Source organism: Harmonia axyridis, chromosome 2 (genome assembly GCF_914767665.1).
Source record: "Harmonia axyridis chromosome 2, icHarAxyr1.1, whole genome shotgun sequence".
NCBI lineage: Eukaryota > Metazoa > Arthropoda > Insecta > Coleoptera > Coccinellidae > Harmonia > Harmonia axyridis.
The window spans coordinates 31,810,070-31,832,734 of record NC_059502.1 but is presented as its reverse complement, the minus strand read 5'-3'; the positions used below and the strand labels follow the sequence as shown (position 1 = coordinate 31,832,734).

At 31.6% G+C, this 22,665-nt stretch overlaps 1 protein-coding gene across 1 annotated transcript; it reads left to right on the top strand.

Moving 5' to 3' along the window:
* The first annotated feature begins 287 nt into the window (after positions 1 to 287).
* LOC123674273 (clustered mitochondria protein homolog) lies at positions 288 to 22,323 on the top strand. The gene is made up of 20 exons (XM_045609256.1): positions 288 to 571; positions 1,966 to 2,043; positions 2,112 to 2,248; positions 2,313 to 2,628; positions 3,931 to 4,061; positions 5,862 to 5,998; positions 6,176 to 6,405; positions 7,903 to 8,234; positions 8,403 to 8,615; positions 10,208 to 10,382; positions 11,060 to 11,416; positions 12,309 to 12,514; positions 12,985 to 13,191; positions 13,249 to 13,347; positions 15,359 to 15,734; positions 18,811 to 19,052; positions 19,490 to 19,615; positions 19,669 to 19,884; positions 20,285 to 20,493; positions 21,146 to 22,323. Exons 1-20 carry the CDS (start codon positions 496 to 498, stop codon positions 21,249 to 21,251), a joined length of 3,969 nt encoding a protein of 1,322 aa, XP_045465212.1. The 5' UTR covers positions 288 to 495; the 3' UTR covers positions 21,252 to 22,323.
* Positions 22,324 to 22,665: the final 342 nt, after the last annotated feature.

The window sequence follows — 22,665 nt, the reverse complement described above, 5'->3', positions numbered from 1 at the left end:
TTCATTTTTCTTTAATATACTTTGAATTTATAGCTTCCTACTATAGGTACCTACTAATCTTCAATAAATTAATAAGAACCTTGATTTTTACTGTCAACTTCAAATGAAATATAAAATAAAATAAAAATACATATGTATCTGCAGACTGCAGAGATATACCAAAATATGCACTCATTCATTTATTCCATTTCAACTTCATTATGGTTAACCTCTTATCATTATTATTTACAGCCTATTTGTTTGTTGGTTACTGATATTGGTCAGATTAGCCGCTTCTGTGCAACAGTGATCTAACCAATAAGAATTGTGTAAAGTAGAGGGGGAAGTACGAAGGGGGCTCTGTCTTTTACAGAGTTATTTGATAAAAGCACGTGCTATTTTGAATTATTATCCCCTGGGTAGTAAAAAGTTGGGATAAAATTCGAAATCCATACAAGTTTTTGGAAATTCCGTGTAATTTCAGTTCATCAAATCTATTTCAGTGCAGTGGTTACGATGGCTCAAGGTTCTTCCGAAAATAATGCGGCTAAAAAAACTGTGAACATCAAAGAAAACGGAGTTAAATCTTCAGGTTCGATTTTCTGTATAAAATATATAATATTGGATAAATGGGTTTCCTAGTTTTTCTAGAATGTTTTCCGACCACAACCATAACCTAATATTACATAAGAACAAACTATTATTTTTTTCTTTTATGTGAATGATTTACTATCAACAACACACATTTTTCCCTCAGAATGATCAATTTCATCATAATTAACTAATAAAATTGTCGTTTGGTTCATTTTTAATCATTACATTGTTATAATTGATCAATATTCCTAGAGAGCGGGACAAATTTGAATTTGAAAATCTCAATTTCTTATCAGTTTTAGGAAAGTGAAAATAAATAAATGAAAGATCAGAAACATTTAGTTTTCAGTTCAATTCGAAGAATTGGCGAAAAAATTCATGCTATTAAAATATTCTGTTATTTGAAGTTATACCTACATTATTCTCATGAAATTTAGTGGGAATGACAATTAGAAATGATGAAGGGAAAATATTACGTTACTAATTTTTCAATTATGTACGTATAATGAAAATTAAAAGAATCATAATCTGACCTAAAGAAAATATATAAAAATACTAGTTGAAAGTCCTGATTTTAATTTGATTTTTCCTTTCATATAGTGTGTAGATTGAGTATAGACAGTGTTAAATCTTTCATTTAGACAAATATTTAAATTTTCTTCAGTCATTCAAATGCTCTTTCAACTTTTAACAGCCCAATAGCATATATCCAATGGTAATGAAACATGTAGATGTATATTGCTTAGAATTCTTGGAGAAAGAATAGTATCACGACTGTTTTAAAATTGATGCAGATGATTTAGAAGGGTGAATTTTTAGTAAGAAACTAAGCAATCTCCCATATAATTTCATCATAAGAAAGTGAAAAAATCAACCCCTTCACTATTCTGAATCACAATTTTTTTAATGCATTAATTAATTCAATAATTTTGTTAGACGAATTTAATATAAGCTAATTACAGACTTACAGAATCTGTGTTGCATAAGGTCATAGTACTAGAGACTATGAAGAATACAATGGATTTTCCTAATTGAGATAAACTGTTTGAAATATATGAAGGGTGCCTAAAGGGTCGGGATAAAAACTCATTTTATCTAATGCTTCTGATCTGACTGATGAAGCAGTTCAAGTATCAATTCATATAATTTCTTGTGTACCTTTTACAGCCTTAGTTGGCTCTGAAATGAACTGTAATTTAAGTTTGAAAGCAACTATAGATGAGTTTGTATCTTCTTCTTTATTTATATTGCCCACATCAAACTAAATTGACTTACTTTTGAACTTTTCAAAATTGACAAACGTTTTTATTTCATTTTTTGTTTTCCTTCAGATAATTTAATTTTAATTGAATATAATGTTCAAGAAGGAGGTACATTTTTCTTTTGTTACAGAAAAAAATGAGGAAAATATTGTTAAGAACAATAATGAGGAGCAACTGAATAATGATAAATTGATTGAAAATGGCCAAGGTGAGGAAAAGACACAATTCATCTTTTCTGTTTGACTGAAATTTTAACATATCTTGTAAACTTTACAGAAAACAAATTAGCCAAAGATGTGGAAGAGAAGGAGAAAGATGAAAGCGAGGATAAGAACAAGGAAGATGTTTTCATACAAGATATTGGCTTCTCCGTGAAAATTGTGGCCCCTGGTGCTGAACCTTTTGATATTCAGGTAAATCTTCAAAGTAATAAAATGTTTTGATCATAGAATATTCTGATTATTTTTTATTCCCCAGGTATCTAGCATGGAATTGGTCCAAGAAATTCATCAATTACTAATGGATCGTGAAGATACTTGTCATCGTACATGCTTTTCATTACAAGTTGATGGAAATACACTTGATAATTTTGCTGAATTAAAAAATATAGAGGGTTTGAAGGAGAATTCTATAATTAAAGTAGTAGAAGAACCATATACTATGCGTGAGGCTCGTATTCATGTTCGACATATTAGAGATTTGTTAAAAAGTCTTGGTCCAGCTGATTCATATAATGGAGTTGAGTGCTGTTCATTAAGTTTTTTGAATTCTGTTACTCAAGGAGATATCTTAGGTAAATGATCTATCTGCCCTCTAACAAATATAATTATTAGCAACACAACATATCTGAAAATCTATCAAGGCATTATTTTTATTTTTCAGGGTAAAATAAATATCTCAATGATTTTCTTGCAATACTAATCATCACAAATACAATTGGACCAATTAGTTTCATCTAATATGCATCTTAGTTTCATCTCATATTCAACCAGTGTTACTTAATACACTTCTGGCTCATCTTCAAAATTATTCTCAAATTTGGTTTTGACATTATTTGTAAAATGTGAAATTGAAATTTCACTATTACTGCTTTGAAAACTAAAAATCCATTCTTGTGTGAAATCAGATTGTGATTATTAGATACAGTTGACTCTCGTTAACTTGAACCTCGTTAACGAATTATTTTCAATTCCCTTGAAAAAACCTGTCTCAGTCTGAAAAATAACCATGCATAACTGGAAATTATTTCACGGTTATATTTAAACATTTTTACCTCATCGAAACACATGAAAATTACCTCTATAACTCGAAGAAAGTAGTTAATACGAAACCCCGCCGCACAAGACACAACGTGTCAGTGAATCGATCATATTTAATGGTGCATTTATACATCGTTTAGTTTTGTAAAAGCTGTAGGATGTACACCTTTTGTTTAATGTTTTTTTTTATACTGACTCTCCTAAGACTGCAGAGTTCTAAGAATTAAATGCTGAGTAGAAGAAAATGTTGCCTAAAAATAAACGAACATAATACTTTGAATGTTTTGGGCTCTAAATCATACTCCTTTATTGGAAAAACTCTTACAATATTCAGAATTTGTCAACACGCATAGAAGTTGATTCATTTTAAAATGTTCAAATGTCAATTCATTTTACAGCGAATTCATCCAAATGTGTGCGATTTACTTCTATACGAAATCAATATCACTATTCTTTACCTCTATAACTCGAATTTTCATTTGGTTTACCTCTATATCTCATTACCTCTGTATCTCAAATTAAATGAATGACCTGTCTAACTCGAAGTACGCTCAAGTGACACTATACGTAACTCGAAGAGAAATCATGACCCATGGTGTGTTGACTTAATGAGAGTCCACTATAATACATAATTTTAAAACCAACATCAATACCACAGTTGGCCAACTTGAACTTTGTGATGATGTGGAAAGAGGTCTCCATTGCAAAACACTTTTTAGCTCAACTCCGAATACTTTTCCATTGATTAAAAATATTTTATCACATAAAATGTGCAGAGTACATTTATATAATATTTAAAGGATATGTTGAGTTTTATTTTAGATATGCTTTTTCAGAAAAAAAGAGGACTCGCCCAGAAAGTGTTGACTGTACTCCTCCAGATTACATTCTTCCAGATAATAAAGAAAGACCACTATCTCCTCTTCAGCCCCAACTGAAAGATCAAAAGTCTCCACTGTGTGTGAAGGTATGTATGGAGAAATACACACATTTGATAACAAATATATTTTGTTAGCTCACTACAATTTTGCATTCAATTATTATAAGTAGTTGTCTGAAAAAAAATCTGGTTCATTTTGATACATAGTTATGCCTACCAAGAATGCACCATTCTTGATTCTCCAACTAACGATACTTGCACATTAGGAATTGTTACTCCCATTCATCACTACCCTATTTTCTCCTAACATTTTGAAGAAACTAATAAGGCATTTCCAGTTAGCTGATTTTGACAACACTGTTTTCTTTTGTGAGGGGCACACAGACGACTACTATTACTCGTATTGTGTTTCTATGTGTCCTTCACGTGCGTGGTGTATTGTTACTATAAATCAAAAGTTTTTTGATTAGTATGGAATCAAACAGTTCAGCTATCAAAAAAATTAACAACTGGTCGATGTTTGACCCCTTTAACAAATTTCACTGTTATCATCTGGAAATGTCTAATGCAGAATGTATGTTTTAGTTTGAAAATACTAATATTGAAAATATATTCTCACCTCCAAAAAAACTCGGCCACCTAAAATTTTGCTGAAGTTTGTTGCCCAAGAACTTTCGTAATTTTTCATCGATTTCAATTGTATATATGTCAAATTAAAGATAAATTCTTTGGTAATGAAGTAAACTCCAGAAAAGTTTTCCATAAATATTGATATGTATCTGTTTTATACAGGGTAAAAAAAACATATATTTGTAGTCCAATTTCTTAACACCCTGTGGAACAGTTTGGGAAATTTGTAGAGTTTACGCTCAGTTCATTACAAAGACCATCCTTTCCACCATCTTTCAGTTTATGTTTCACCTTGATATCTTGATTTCTTTTGAAGATACACATATTCAAATGAAAGCCTGGAATTGTTTTAGGGAAAATATTTAATTGGTAATGTTTTAATATTTAACAGAAATTTGAAACAAAAAGAAAAACGTAATTGGCATTTTTCAATATTTCGTGTGCCCACCTCTAGCGGAAATAACATCACGCAATCGCCGAGACATCGAATTGAGCAATTGCGTTATATTCAAATTGCAACGCAAAAAACAGCTTGTTAAGTATTTCAGGTTTTCGACGACGAATGTTTCTTTGAATTTCATGCCAGAGATGTTCGACCGGATTCAGATCCAGGCTACATGCAGGCCATTCTAATCGTTGGAGATAAACCTTATCCAAATATTGGTTAACAATATTTGCTACATGCGGTCTTGCATTGTCGTGTATTAAAATGAAGTTATCTTCATAAATGGAGCATAGAGAACTACACCTTCTTGAAGAACGTCTTGTATGAAACGTTGAGCATTTAGAGCGCCGTTTTCGATAAATAATAATTCAGTACATGCTGCTTTTGATATATTTTCCTGTTCCTTAATAGTGCTTGGGTTGTTTTTAAAATTTCAAGCTTTTATTTGATTACACATAAGTGTATCTACAAAAGAAAGCAAGATATCAAGGTGAAATAAAAACTGAGAGATGGCGAAAAGAATGGTCTTTGTAGCAAACTGAGCATATAAGCTCTGCAAATATACGTTTTTTTTCACCCTGTAAATGATGAAAAATTCCAAAAGTTCTTTGACAATAACCTTCAGCCAAATTTTAGGTGGCCAAGATTTTTTGCTGGTGAGGGTACTTAGAATACTAGTCTTGGTTGCATTTTTGCATAGGTATAGGCGATGAATAATCACTAAGCTTAAAAATTCAAATATGGATAAAAAATTCATTTTTAATTGGAGAAAACTCATTAATTAATTTTTCTGAAAATTAATGCATTTTTAGGTTTTGACTACATCTGCCTGGAATCCTCCTCCTGGAAATAGAAAAATTCATGGGGATTTGATGTATCTCTATGTCGTTACTTTAGAAGATAAACACTACCATATATCTGCTTGTTCAAGGGGATTTTATATAAACCAGTAAGTGTTTAGCATTTTTATCCAAACCCTTGTTGGCCTCTCTGGAATATTTCAGAAGCTCAGAGTTTGTCAGCCTTCCTAAGGTGTGCTTATGCTATAATAATCATAACGTATAAAATTTTATTGATAACGTTACTTGATATTCGAATTTTATTATACTTATAAAAATACTTTCAGATCTACAGCAGAGGAGTTTAATCCTAAGCCTGCTACCCCTAGTCATTTGTGCCATTCACTTATTGAACTACTTAACCAAATATCACCCCAATTCAAACGTAATTTCTCATTACTCCAAAAAAAACGTAGTCAAAGACATCCCTTTGAGAGAGTTGCAACACCATATCAACTTTATGCTTGGACTGCACCTCTTATGGAGCATACTGTAGACGCCATCAGAGCTGAAGACAGTAAGTCCATCTTATTGAGCATCAGATTACTCAATATAGTATGCTTCGATACTTATTGAAATAAGATTAATCAAGATTGCTACATATCAAATATTAGAAAAAAAATAACTGCAATTTTGAAATATTCATATTTTGTTGAAATTAATTTATTCATCTTTATTTTGAGTGATAAGAGTTTTAAAGCCTACTCACATCATATAAAAGTTACATATTTTATGGGTTATGTAATATTTTATGAATATGTACAGGTGTCCCAAATTCGATGCTTACTGAAAGAATCTCGAAAACTATAAGACATAGAGAAAAAATATTGAAGGACCCCTGAGCTCTTTTTTCGAAATATGTAATTAGATATCACAAAGCAGATCATAGATATCTTGATCTGTTCTCGAGTTAGAGGGCATTTCTGAAATATGACTGTTTCAAATGTTTCAGTATATGTTGGTTTCTGTTCGAGATATTAAAAAAATTCCCCAACGTTTTTACTCTGTTTTTACGATCTGTTATGATACTCATAACAGATCGTAGAACTTAATTAATGTTTTAGAGATATAGAGCAAAGTTGGTGTTTCTTAAATGGAAACCTTATATTTTTCAACCCAGATTTGTCGAAAAATATTCTGTTATCGGTTTTAAAAAAATGTCATCCGTTTCCCTATTGAGTGAGATTGACCATGCAAGAATAGTGGCTCTTATTGAAGAAGACCATGTTCAAAAGATTTTGGCTAATAGAGTTGGTGTTTCGCAAAGTGACCATTATGTCCACTTAGTTATACGGAGTAACCCGACTATAGTATTACTGGGACTTCGAAGGGATATGAGACATAACTTGGGAATTTAAGTCCCGCTTAGGGAGACGAATACTTGCGACAGGTTCGAGGTGTCGTCGACCATTGAGGGTACCCCGACAAAAATTTTTGGAATTTGGTATTTTCTTCTGATGATACAAGAATCTGTTTGATACGGGATAGCCATCGAATTTGTGTTTGGAGAGAGCCAACGAAAGTAGCTAAGTCCGTCCATGCTCGCCCTGTGCCTGCCTTCGCCGGAGGAAGGGCTATTTTTAGGGCTGGTATTGTATCCATTGCTCACACAGAACGAATACATATTCAGAAAACCATTACTGATGATAGATACCTAGGAGTTTGTACATCCTCAAGTGAGATTATGGCGGGAAGCTGATAGTGACCCATTCTTTTTTATGGCCTATATGGCCCTGAAAATATTTAGTTTACCAATTTTGCACTGAATATCATTTGTTCCAAAAAAAAAAAAAAATAGAATGATTATATTCTGTATTGAAATATTAGTATTGAAAATTCCATTATTGTATCCACTTATAAGGAAATAATTACTAAGAGTTGATTTAAAGAAGTAATGGAAACTTTACTTGATCATAATTTGATACACTTCATGTTAGCTCCTCTGGTTTTATATTTGAAAATCAAAAATAAAATATTCAATTTCCCACATTGTAATCCCCATATCCTTTTACAGCATTTTCATCAAAACTAGGATATGAAGAGCATATTCCTGGCCAGACGCGTGACTGGAATGAGGAGCTTCAAACAACTAGAGAACTACCTCGTAAAACACTACCTGAACGTCTCTTAAGAGAAAGAGCAATTTTCAAAGTTCACAGTGATTTTGTTGCCGCAGCTACTAGAGGTGCTATGGCTGTTATAGATGGGAATGTGATGGCCATCAATCCTGGTGAAGAGGCAAAGATGCAAATGTTCATATGGAACAACATTTTCTTCTCCTTAGGATTTGACGTCAGAGATCATTATAAGGATTTAGGAGGAGATGCCGCAGCTTTTGTGGCGCCCGTAAGTTTATCAGAAGCCAAGAATAATACTACATTTCACGCACAATTTGTTTTGTTTTTCTTACAAGAACTATACAAGGCTTGCACATTTATCTACTTCCTTCATGCTTCATTAATTTGATTCCATTGTTGTATCACTTGGAGCATAATTATTCAAATAATCTTTCAGAGAAATGATCTCCAAGGTGTCAGGGTTTACAGTGCAGTTGATTTACCTGGACTCTATACACTAGGAACTGTAGTAATAGACTATAGAGGATATCGAGTAACAGCACAGTCTATCATTCCGGGTATTTTGGAGAGAGAACAAGAACAGTCTGTTGTATACGGATCCATTGATTTTGGTAAAACAGTTTTATCTCATCCCAAGTATTTAGATTTGGTAAGTTAAAAAAAAATTATCAGTTTATAAACTAGAAGTGAATAGTTTCATATACAATATTGGTTTTCAAAATGTCTCAAGTACCACGAACAAAAATTAATTGCAAAGCTAACAAGTTTAATCATTAAAAAGTATTCTACCACTTAATGTAATTTAACACAACAATATTTGGAACCCCTTCTATAGATTGGTTGAATTATAAGCTATAAAGTATAATTAACAACAATAGCAATCATGTCTCTTTGTTTTATTGTGATATTAATATTCTTGAGTTCTTGCCCAATCTTTGAGGTAATAGAGTTATCTTAGATTGAGTAGTGAGGACGCAATGGAGACTTATTTATAAGATCAGCAAACCTCTTGTGAAAATAAGAAAACATTTGACCTAAACATTTTATTTATATTTCCAACACAAAAATGTTTAATTTTATTATTTTATTGATTGTGGGGATATGCCATTTTTGAAGGTAGGAATACTAAGGTCAGGAAAGTGATATCCAACTTCCACAATGTAGTTTTCGATTATCTACAGGAAGCTCTACCACACTCGCTTCAGTTTTCCTCGATTATAGGTGCTACCAGGTTTATATAGAAGAACTTTCTCCTTCAAATGTACCCACAAAAAAGTCGGGTAAGTTGACTTTGGGAAAACAAGAGGGTTAGAGCATATTTCCGTATCTGGAAACCACATGACGCTTCCTTTTATTCATCCAAACTATTGGGTCGCTGTAGAAGAACTTTCTACCTCAAATGTATCTTTAAAAAAAATCACACATGTTTAGATTGGGAGAACAAGAGGGTCATACCATATTTCTATATCTGGAAACTACATGACCTGCAAACAAGTTGTCTAAGCAGTGGCTCCCTCTTGCTGGAACTATATATCCTGTTGCAGATTGAGCATCTCCAGTTGTGGGAGGAAAAATGCATTGGTCATATCTGTATACCAATCATATTTGACTGTCACCACTTTTCCTTTTCTCTTCAAAAAAGAAGGAACCAATATGTTTGTCTCCATATCGCTCACATCTTTTTTAGAGATGTCTCCAGGAGGTTTCTCCTGCCCAATATCTGCAGTGCTGTTGATTAACCATCCCAATTGAAAAAATGAAAAAAAAGTTGTAAACAAAAAGTTTGCAAATAAAATCAGAAAGTTTGAAAACTTGGAACCCACCTCATAATCTTTGGTATGGTAGGGATAGCTCCATAGCAGCTGACGTTGAAACAAAAAGCTCTTAAAGCCTACCTACCACTAAGTCATGTTTCTTACATACGCATAGTAGGCAAACTCACAATGCTCAACTGTCGATTGTGACTGAGAGGGCGAATAATCTCCCCCTCTCCCATATCTTTATGAGTATGAGTTGAGTATAGTCCCATAAAAAATGTTGAAGTTTACGTGGTTAACCTGAACAGAAATGAACTTTAATAAAACAAAAATTCTTGATATAAATTTCTACGAGTCTAGGAGAACTCTACAATGAAATATTTTATATGGATATCTCTCCAATACATGAAAAATCAACAACATTTTTTTTCAGTTCTATATAATAACAGTTTGAAATCGTTAATGTAAAATATGTTTTTTATAGCTCAATAAAGCTGGTCAACAGTTGAAAATTCTTCCACATCATGTTATCAATGATAAAGGAGAAATCGTTGAGTTATGTTCAAGTGTTGAGTGCAAAGGTATTATCGGCAATGATGGACGTCATTACATTCTAGATTTATTGAGAACCTTTCCGCCAGATGTAAATTTTTTGAAACGTAAGTTGGAAATTGATTTAGTTACGAGCTGTTCCATATTATGCTTGAAATTATCAGCTGATGACATATACATACATATAAAAACACACTATTTTTAATTATCCTTTATTGTTTGGCAATCAATATCGGTTAACAAATCGTCATCAGGCCAGTTGAAAATGTACAATTGATTGAATTTTTTTATTTGAATTTGAAAAATTATTCGTTGTGATATTTAAAGGTTAGAAGAAGGGATAGTATAATAATAATAATAATAAAATGGTTTATTGAGTGAGCTACAGGGTATGTAACCTACCATTCTTAGAGGTAGAAATGAGTTCTTTACATTTATTGATCTATACATCATTCAAATATTCATTGAATAATTTTGAAACTTTGATAATTTATGATAGGATATAGGATATAGCTGGAGTGGAATCCCACTAATTATTCATTATAAATAAATAAATAATAAATATATGTTTATTCTCAAATAAATCATCAATTACATAAATAAATTAAGTTTGACCCTATTTGAATAAACATCCGAAAGTATAAATGCGGGGATATTGTATTCAGTACCATAGTAGCCATATATATTTTAAATTTCATGATAATTGTGGATAAGTTTCCGAAATTTTTTTCAATATTGTAATTGTAACCTTTTTTTATTATTTCCCAATCTATTTTATTTTCAGTTGAAAATGATGAACTTTCAAAAGAAGTTAAACTTCTCGGATTTCCGATTGAGCATAAACACAAGCTCTGTTGCCTTCGTCAGGAATTACTTGAAAGTTTCATTGACTCTCGATATATGATGTTTATCAAATTCGCCGCCTACCATCTGCAACAGTTAAATCTAAGAAAGGCGGAAGAAAAACAGGAAAAAGACAAAGCAATAGAATCTGCCGCAGAAGAAGATAAGGACGGAGTTGATGAGAATAAAAAAGATGACACTAAGGAGAAAAATAGTAAATCCTTGAAGAAGGGCCAGATAGAAGAGGAAGAGGCTAAAAAAATAGTTGAGAGCGTAACAGGAACTAGTAAAATTGAATGTAAGTATCAAACATTATTTTTTTCTGAACAGCTGCAGTCAACAATGACTCACATATTAATTGTTTTTTTTTTATAAATCGAATACTTTAAAATTTTTATATGAAAATATCCCATGGAAAAATATTTCGAATAAAAAGTGGATGGTTTCATTTCCTTCACCTTTGCTGGGGAAGGGTGATCAACTTTTTGATTTTGAATGGGAACACCTGTTTTTTATAGCAGATCCGTGTTCTACGGCAAAAAATACAAAATTTTTGTATGAACAATTTTTCTAGATTCGTCACATCTGGCTCTGTAATAGAATTCGAATTTTCAGCCTGAACAACTTGAATGTTTCTGTTCCATTAATAAGTCACATGAAATTTTAGTTGTAAAACTTGTAAAGAACAAATAATTTTGCTATGTATAGAAAACAAACAGTTCGGCAGGAATCGTAAGAATTTTATTTCAAGGATTAATGGATTGGATACATTAAGGTCATTCAGACGGAAAATTCAAATTCGATTGGAGAGCCATCTGTGAAGAATCGTAAAAATTGGTTGTACAAAATTGTAATTGTGGCATTAGAATATGAATCTGCAATAAAAAACAGTTGACCCCGTCCCACCACAAGGGTGAAGTAAATAGAAGACGTTTTAGCATAAGTGAACTACCCTTCAAAACCATCAACCTCTTATTTGCAACATTGTTCTGTAAGATGTTTCCTTTTAGAGTTTTTTGAATAATTCAATATCAAAATTGTACTGCATTCAATATGGGACCCTATTCATGAAACACCCTGTAAAATGTTACTACATATTTGTTTCATTGGATTCCATGAAAAACATTCAAAAGTCTGACTTCAAAAAGATATATAATAATCAATAAAGCTATATAATATTATTGTTGTAGTGGAAGAAAGTACCAAGGACATTGTTAAGACAGCAGCAGTTGCTGTTGGTTCTTTAAAAGAAACAGAATTCGATATAAGATTCAATCCAGATATATATTCTGCTGGCATCAGACATTCTGACAGTTTGGATCCCCCAATTACGAAGCAGAGACAACTGGTTAAAGATGCAGCTGAATATTTACTAACTGTACAAATACCAACATTTGTAAGTACTACTACTACGAGCGGGGTTATCTCGTAACTATGGGAGCTAGAAGAATACGGATATCACATTCTTGCCATGTTTCTTCTTCCAGACTAATTGAGATCAGAGACAGAACTGGCTTTTTAGAGTTTGGGTTATGATCAAAATTTGAAAATTTGATATTCGGAATAATTCTGCAAAATTTGCTCATTGAACAACACATATTCAAAATCAATTCGCTTTCTATTGGCACTTTTTAAATGTATAATTGAAATATGTTATGGTTGGATTTGTAAACCTCTCTGTTTTAAAAATCTCACATAATTTTTTGAATTGAATGTAAGTTATAATCAAAAGTGATTTTTTTTAAACATTTTTTTGCTGATTTAAAAAATTTATCATATGTCATTATCCATAAGACTATTCCACCCTCTTCTAGGTTAATCCAATACTATAGTTTTTTAGTGAAATGAAAAACAATTCTTTTCCAGATTAGAGATTGCTTAGATCATTCTGCTGCTCCGATGGATGGTGCTACCTTGTCAGAATCAATGCATACCAGAGGAATTAACATCAGATATCTTGGTAAAGTCACAAATCTCTTGGGTAAAGTGAAACAGTTGGAATACTTGTATAGTATAGCTGTTGGAGAACTAATCTTGAGGTCTGTCAAGCACATATTCACAGTATATTTGCAGGTAAACATTGATGTAATTTTCACATCAAGAATGAAAAATACAAATCTTATTTTTTAGGGATGTGAAATGATGAATTTGTCTGTTGCTATTGCTCACTTCTTGAATTGTTTCCTGTATTCTGGAGTTGTATCAAATCCATTGCAAGGAATTGACGAGGTAAAATTTTTTTCAGATAAGAATGAAAAACATTATTTTTGCAACTGATATTTTTTTTATTCTTCTATACAAGTTGAGTCTTTAACTATATACAGGGTGTTCTGATTTGTTTCCGACAAACTGAAACGGGTGATAGATCACATCATTTTAAGCAAAAAAGTTCCTATGAACATGGGTCCGGAAATGCTTTGTTTCCGAGATACAGGGTGTTAAAGTTGAAAAAATAATTAGCGTTTTCTTAAATATCTTTCGACTGATTCCAAATAATTGCATGAAAGTTGGTACATAGGGTTTTTTGAGGTGAGAAATTCAAATTTGTGGTCGATTTGGTTGTATTTTCTAGAGGGCGCCACTGGTAATCATTTCGTCCCCTTTAAACCGTAGCAACTTTTCTGTGCTACCCTGTACGTCATTCTGGACTAAAAAAATCGATTCCCCTGACTTTTCTAGTTGAAAAAAGTATAACTCATTCAAGTTGCTAGGGGCAACCGTTTCAGAGAAAAACGCATTTTAAGCCAAATCCATATTTTTGTAATCTCTAAAACATGTAGAAACAAATTTGTAATAATTGACCATATTCACCGTCGCCATATTGTTGTGCGACAATACAAACTACCCAGTGTTCCCAACGGAGAAATATTGAGTTAACTAGAAAAATACCGCTAATATCAAAAATACTATCAGCCATAGAGACTATTCTTCCACTGACTATTTCCAAAAATGGAGCGAAGCCTTCATTTATACACTCGGCCACAATTAATTTGTTCAGAAAACCACCTTTCACTAATGTTTTTATTTCCAAAAGGTGAAATTTTTGCAAAATATTGTCCCAAACAAGCCTATCTGGCGTAGCAGCCAGAAAAGGTACACATAAACTTCACTTATAAACTTTATATTGTGGAATTTTTCTAGTAAACTCAATATTTCTTCGTAGGGAACACTGGGTAGTTGGTATTGTCGCACAACAATATGGCGACGGTGAATATGGTCAATTTTAAATTAAATATTTTTTAGAAGTAACAATTTAGAACAAAACAAAATAACATAATAATTTTTAAAGGTGTTCGAAATGTCCACCGTTCTGTTGAATGCACAAATGACATCTTCGAATGATTGATTGTTTTACATTCAACAATTGTTGCGGCAATAGATTTAAAATGGCTATACACAATGACAGATTTTAAGTGTGTTAGGTTCAGATGTCATTAATTATAATTATAGTTAACTAAGTTAATAGCTTATCAACAAATACAGGAAAATGGTATTGGTTACCAAAGGCCCGAACGAAGCATACAAAGAAGAAATCATCTACAGAGAAATAGGATTTTACAGACCTTCGAAGAAAATAAAAACTCAGTATTCGTAAAGCATCCCAACAACGCAATATTTCAGGAAACAGAATATTCAGAACACTTAAAAACAACAATTACATAGCAAACCACTTCTACTTATTAGTGGGCAATAGAAAATCCGCATGCATTTCGCCTTAGAAATTTTCAAAATGAATTTAAATTTAATATTTGAATAGGAATAATTTCATGAAAGGATTTCGAAGCAGTCAAAACATATTAAAGAAAACGCGAATTATTTTTTCAACTTTAACACCCTGTATCTCGGAAACGAAGCATTTCCGGACCCATGTTCATAGAAACTTTTTTGCTTAAAATGATGTGATCTATCACCCATTTCAGTTTGTCGGAAACAAATCAGAACACCCTGTATATTTCACATGGTTACATATATTTTATTACTAAGGTATATTGACAATAGTGTTTCAGTGAAGAAATTTGTTTTGTAAGCTTCTCCAAAATTAATATTGAGTAGTATGATCTTGAAACTTAACAAAATTCGATATTGCTTCTGTTGAAATCATCACTTTGAAAATGGTTTAAATTGAATTGTTCAACGTAGCGACGTGAAAAAACCATTGAAAATATATAAAAGTAGAATACTCTTCAAGTACAATGTTTGACCAATTTTTTGTATTAATGAATTCATTTTGCTTTTACAGTTTCATGGACGTAACAACAAAAAACGCAACAAGCGTAGAGGCAAATCTAATCCTCTATCTTGCAATGATAGCACTGAATGGGCAAATTTCACATCGAAAAGTTTGTGGAATCAGATCAAGCAAGAAGTGAAATCGTATTATGATTTTGATCTTGCTTGTTCCGATATTGAAAGTGCTTTGGAGCAGTATTCTTTGCAGAAAATCTCATTATTGAGAGGTTTTTGCATTAAGACAGGTTTACAGATCTTGCTGAAAGATTATAATTTCGAATCCAAAAACAAACCAATCTTTTTCGAAGAAGATATCCAGAATATCTTCCCGATTGTCAAGCATATTAATCCAAAAGCAACAGATGCTTACAATTTTTATACCACAGGTAATAACCCTTACTGTAATTCTTGAAAGATTTTTTTTAACATAAATTTGATATCTAACCCCTCCATCAAATCATTATCATAGTAGAAATCGGATGGTTTCTCAGGTAGAAATATAATCTACCAGTTTAGATCACAGATCTATAATAACATGGTCTGGCTCTCACGTGACTTATACTGGCAACGCTTTGCAGACTATCAACGAAAGGGTTGTATTGTGAAGGATGGAATAATTAATGGCAAAAGATTCGCATGGCTATGGGAATGACGCGTTTTTAATTTTTTTTAAAGAGAAATATTGAGAATCACATTTAGGAACTGTATGGGACGGAATTTCATTATATCTACAATTTCTTTCAGAAAAATGCAAATTTCCCCAACCTTTTTTTGGTTCTAACAAGCGTGCAGATTGTAATTGTGTTGTTAGAACCAAAAAAAGGTTGGGCGTGAAATTTTATAGGTAAGTAAGAATGAAGTGATATATCGTTTATTTTCTTGAATATTTTCACATGTTTCCGAAAAATAAGGCGCTAAAACAGAAATGGGTAATACAATAAGGAGAACGAACTACAAACCTTCTACCACTACCATAATATGTTGTAATCACTTCAAAACAGAGAACTATTATATCAATCCCTAAGCAAGGAAACTTTTGAAGTTTGAAGTTCGAGTTTTGAACGAATAAACCTAGATTCGAATCCCCATATCAAACTTTTTTATATTAATATTTATTATACGTTTTTTTCCATATGTACTTAACTATTTGATGATAACAGGGAAAAATAAATCCTTGTATAAAATTTGCAGTACACCGCCAGAGTAAAGAAAGATGTATACTTTTGGAACGTAAGGCTGAAATGTTCTACCTTGATGGGCAAAGCATCACTTCCATCCCAAAAAACAGTCACGCTTTTCCTCAATTTTTTGTTGTTGTCACAATTACAATCTGCACACAAAGCATGCATATTTAAAATTATTTTTCAGTTCCAAAATAAGCACAAGAATTACAACAAACACTTAGTTAATCGTTTAAGAATCGGTAATCACCACAAGAAAACACACTCAATTTACAAAACCAATGTTTTGTCATTAACTATTCTATCCTTTACAGAATACAATGATATCAATGGTCACTCTCTAACACGCAGTCCATATTATCATACGTCTATGGTTAGGATTTAAAACAGAAATTCCCACTTAAGTACCGAATTCCTTTTTAAATCACAAAATTTTATCAGAATATTATACAGGGTGGCCACTTTTTTAATGGGATTGTATTGGTAACTTTTCAACCATAAGAGTTAGAAGGTCGGTCAAATGGACAAAAAGTTGCATGCATAGAAGCATTATCAAGCAGTTCAAACAAATCGAGATTATCAGGGCCGGTTTTCGAGATATCATAAGAAAAGTAAATTATGTCATTTTGATTTTTCTTTTTTTCCCATTTCATTTCAAATATCATCAAAAAATGTTACAGGAATTTTTCATTTGACAGTAAATTATCCTCAATTTGACGTAATCAGATTTCGTATCCAACGTTTCGTACTCTCTGGGCCACCCTCAACCTCATTTTTTTCAATACGGACCTGAATATTTTATGACATTTTTCGAAATAACTTCTAATGCTGAATTCAACGATATATCATACAATGTCATTCAAAGTAGATTTTCAGGTGATTTTGACCCTTATCCAATTTTCTTTGGGTCGGATCTGTATTACCTTAATTTAGTTTAATTAACAACATGCAATATGCAATAAATTCCGATAAGAAAATCAACTTACCCATCTTGAACTAAATGGAACATATTAGCTTACTGGTTTCTTGGTTCTTTTATAATAATCATTTAAATATTTCAATTCATAATAATTAAACGAAAGTATCATTTAATGAAAGAAAAATCAAATGATTATTCGAAAGTAAATGAAAATTAAAGAAGTAAATGTTCGAAATGTCCACCATTTTGTAAAATGCACTTTACGGTTCTGGAACCCATACTTCTTATATCTACATTTGTTTGTTTGGTCTCCTTGAATATCTTCCAAAACATTCTCAATTTTCTCGCGAGGTATCACTATTGTTGTATTTGTCATTTGTTCCGTTGAAACAAATTACAGAATCGGACTTTATTTTGAGAGCATCACGATATAATTTTTGCAAGGCTTGGTATTCAAATTTAAAATCATTGTATTCGCGTCTCTTGAGTATTTTATTAAGAGCAGTTTTTGAAAAATTCCATTCACTGGCCACAGTTCTCGTTTTTTTTTCTGGGTTCGATTGAACTAGGGTCAGTACATTGATATCGTTAATAGACTTGTTTTTTCTTACATACACACCATTTAATTTGGATGAGGGTCAAAATCACCTGAAAATCTACTTTGAATGACATTGTATGATATATCGTTGAATTCAGCATTAGAAGTTATTTCGAAAAATGTCATAAAATATTCAGGTCCGTATTGAAAAAAATGAGGTTGAGGGTGGCCCAGAGAGTACGAAACGTTGGATACGAAATCTGATTACGTCAAATTGAGGATAATTTACTGTCAAATAAAAAATTCCTGTAACATTTTTTGATGATATTTGAAATAAAGTGGGAAAAAAAGAAAAATCAAAATGACATAATTTACTTTTCTTATGATATCTCAATAACCGGCCCTGATAATCTCGATTTGTTTGAATAGCTTGATAATGCTTCCATGCATGCAACTTTTTGTCCATTTGACCGACCTTCTAACTCTTATGGTTTAAAAGTTACCAATACAATCCCATTGAAAAAGTGGCCACCCTGTATGGTGAATATATGTAATATGTTTTATTGTTATGAAGATCTAATATATTAGGTTGACGAAACTAACAGATAAAAGCAGCAATCAAAAGGAGAAAAGTACTAACGTTAAGTCTGGAGCTTCTATGCTCTTGTTCAATCTCATCTCCTTTTTTTCACAATGTTTCTCATGTAGATTTTTGCCTCAATATACTTCAGTCTTCTGAACACAAATTTTTGGAAAAATTTTGTTGATGAAAAGAAATCATACTATGCAGATGATCATAAATCAAAAGTCTATTTTGCTTAAAGGTCAAAGTAAAATTCAACAAGGCTACTTAAAAGACGGTTATGAACTAATCACAGAAGCCCTTAATTTACTAAATAATGTCTATGGAGCTATGCATCCTGAAATCGCTCAATGTTTGAGGATGATCGCAAGATTGAATTATATTATGGGTGAACATACAGAAGCGATGGCTTATCAGCAAAAGGCAGTTCTGATGTCTGAAAGAGTAAATGGCATTGACCATCCATACACAATTACCGAATATGTAAGTACTTGATAAAAATCAATAATTACTTATGGGATCTCTTCCAGTGAGTATTCATTCATTTGACTGGTTTGTTCTTAATGGTGATTTTTTATTTTCATATGTATTTTCAAAATTTTTTGACTAAGGTCTAGATATAGAAGTTGCCGACTGCGCCAAATTCCTTTTTACTTCATTATTTCTTAGAGATCATTGAAAATAAAATGAATTACTGGATTATTAGAAGAGCCACCAAGTACCGCGCCAAAACATTAGACCCTTGGGTTCATATCTTGTAGGTTGATTTACAATTTATTGAAAATATTGCTCATCAATTGAATGAATACAGATTTATTTGAAATTTGCTTTTTTCTCATCAATATGTGAACTATATTATTATTTTTAACTATTCCCATTGTTTTTATTCCTGACATCCAACTAATTATAATATTTTTCAGGCTCATCTTGCCTTATACTGTTTTGCAAATAGCCAAATATCCACTGCCCTAAAACTTTTATACAGAGCCAGATATCTTGCTATATTAGTATGTGGTGAGAACCATCCAGAAGTGGCCTTGTTAGATGTAAGACCTAGAAAATTTTATTTTTTCGTAATCATAACCCAACATATTTTTAGAGCAATATAAGCCTAATACTTCATGCAGTTGGAGAATATGAACTATCATTACGTTTCTTAGAAAAGGCTTTGGCACTAAATATCAAATATTATGGAGCCAAGTCCATGAAAGTCGCTGTTAACTATCATTTAGTGGCTAGAACGCAGAGTTGTATGGGTAACTTCAGATCTGCACTCAACAATGAAAAGGAAGCTTATACAATTTATAAACAACAAGTAAGTTATTTCATGCTTAAATCCTGTGTTTGAGTATTGTCCTCTATAACATCCTAATAGGGTTTCTTATGTCATAATATACACTTTTCAGAGAATAATTTAATTAACTCCAAAGAATATGGTCAGATTTTCACCTTAAAAACAAATTTAAATTTGTATTTAAGTCGCTACTAGAAAAAAGTTTTCATATTTCATAAAAAATCTATTTTTATGTTTTTTAATCGATGAAATAAAATATTTGTTTTCTTAATTAAAAAAATTAAATTTTTCAAACAGTGTTCATCTTTCTTTTATTAAATATTTTTTATATTGTCTCTGAACATTGATTAAGTAATTCTTTACTTATATTCGGACATCCTATTTGAAAAACAATATTAATGATAATATAACATTTTCACAGCTGGGTGAGAATCATGAAAAAACCAAAGAATCTTCTGAATGCTTGAAACACCTCACCCAACAAGCAGTGGTACTTCAGAAAAAAATGAACGAAATTTGCACTGGTAAAAATGGATCCTCGTTACCTCCTATCCAAATTCAACCCCCTTCTATGGGATCTGTTTTGGACATGTTAAACGTGATTAATGGTATTCTATTTGTTCAAATAAGGTGAGTTGAGGTAACTTAATTTATGATTCAAGCAACACTTCAATAAGAGTAGTTATATAAACAAATAATCTCAAATCCCAAAGTTTTCTTATGGTACAAGTTGATGTATTCAAACTATAAAAATTTGATACATAATAATTTCTTTCAGTTTCAATAAATGAATTTGGTTTATATAAATAATTGGTTCTTATGACTAGATTTTGCCATATCCTTTTGGATCCTGACGATCATGCTAAGTTGAATATTGGCGACGCCCTTATTCAGCTCAGCATGCGTCATCTGATCTTGTATTGGTCCGGAGTCCGGACCTGTTCACCTTTAACCGTCATACATTTGTAATAATACTCATTAAAAATTTTGATTTGTGACTTTGAACAGAGATAGACAAATAAGCTTAAGTTAAACCTGAGCCGAATTCTTGAAAAAATAAATTCTTTTCTTTTTGGTAGTCATAAAAAATAAAGACATTTTTTCCAATACTTTCATTTTTTTTATGAATATAGTATAAAAACTATATATTTTATTTATCTATCTCACATAGATACTCTAACAATAAAATAAACTTATAACAGTGTGGCATTCGGGGCTAAAAGAGATATGAGAGTGAAGTGTAGGCAGTTCCTTATATTGAATGAATTTACTTTGATTTCAGCCACGAAGATATAGAACATTTTAAAGCAGAAATAGAAAAGAGACAACTAACAGAGGAATCTGAAAATCAACCTCAATCCAAATTAGGGACAGTTGAAAGTCGTTAGTTGTGGTAATATTTTTGATCATTAATCATGCTAGAACAAATATTTAGTTTGAAATGGTAGAATTTGCTCTTGGAATTTTTGGCAGCGTGCAACCATTGCGATAAATCTCGAAAATTTGAAATAATTTTATTGTTTCAAGGTATACTATAGTTGTTGAACAACAAATTGTTGGTGACTGTTATTATTATGTTAGGTGAATTTATTTTAATTTTTGTCTGCTGTAATGAAACTTATTGACAGTGAAAAATTGGTTGGAAGTTAAAATCTTCTCAATTGATAGGTGGAGTGCTCAAACTTTAATTGCTACTCTTAACTTTCCACAATTATTTTGGATTTAGCTGAAAGAATAATTCTGCACTTAATAAACTTTTTTCTTGATTTTCTTCCTCAGACTAATGTTCTGCTATTGCAGTTCAAAATTATTACATTTCAATAAAATGTATTCCTTTTTGAATAATTTAAACGTCAAAGGTTGGCCTAAAAATTTGACATAAGATGTTGAAACAAATATATGTTTATTGTTACTGGAATTCTCCATTTCCAGAATGACTAGTTCAGAGAAAATGATTGGAATTATATCTCTACAAGTTATTATAGTAACTATGTACCTCACTTCATTTATTAAAATAAACTATCATTAGTATAAATAGTTCATAATCTAAAAATGCCTTCATTGTCAATTTTTTAAGAAATTTTTGTTATAGCTTTTGATCCTTTTTTGTTAGAAGTTGGTACCTGCAATTGTTATTGGGTCACTGTATCTTATCTCAAAGTTGTTTTTCTTATAGTGCAATATGATGATTGAACTCTTCTACAAATTCTAGAGGGGGTTAACTACAAAATACTGAAAACCCCTTTATGCTTCTTTAATGCCAAAGTTTAAAAAATCAATATTTATTATTGAAACATTTTTCAAGAATCGCAATTTCATATGAATACTGAAGACACCTGTTTTCAGAAATGGTGTACGTTGCTGAATCATTTTGTGAAAGATTTTAATGTCATATGTGACATTGTTTTCTATTATTTTGTAATCCTTATTTTGTTATTAAATAAAACTGATTACTCGTAAGTGAACCTATTTCCTTCAAATCTCCTATTCTATTCTTTTAATGTGAATTTTTTGTATTGGGTAGGTGTAGGATATGCAACAAGCCATATAAAAGACTGCCCAGATACATTGTTTTTTAAGAAAATCTGGTTAGATTTTCCACACAATGTAGGCGTTAGTAATAGTAAAAAAGCTGCCGCCTGGTCATATATTTCTCTCAAAACTTGATTTTCCTCTAATATGATTCAATAAAAATGAATCATTAATCAATGTGAACTTATAAACTGAAAAGATCTAAAAATGTCATAATATGAAGTTCATACGTGAGAAAATATAAAAATTTTTCTATTCGTTCTGACGGTT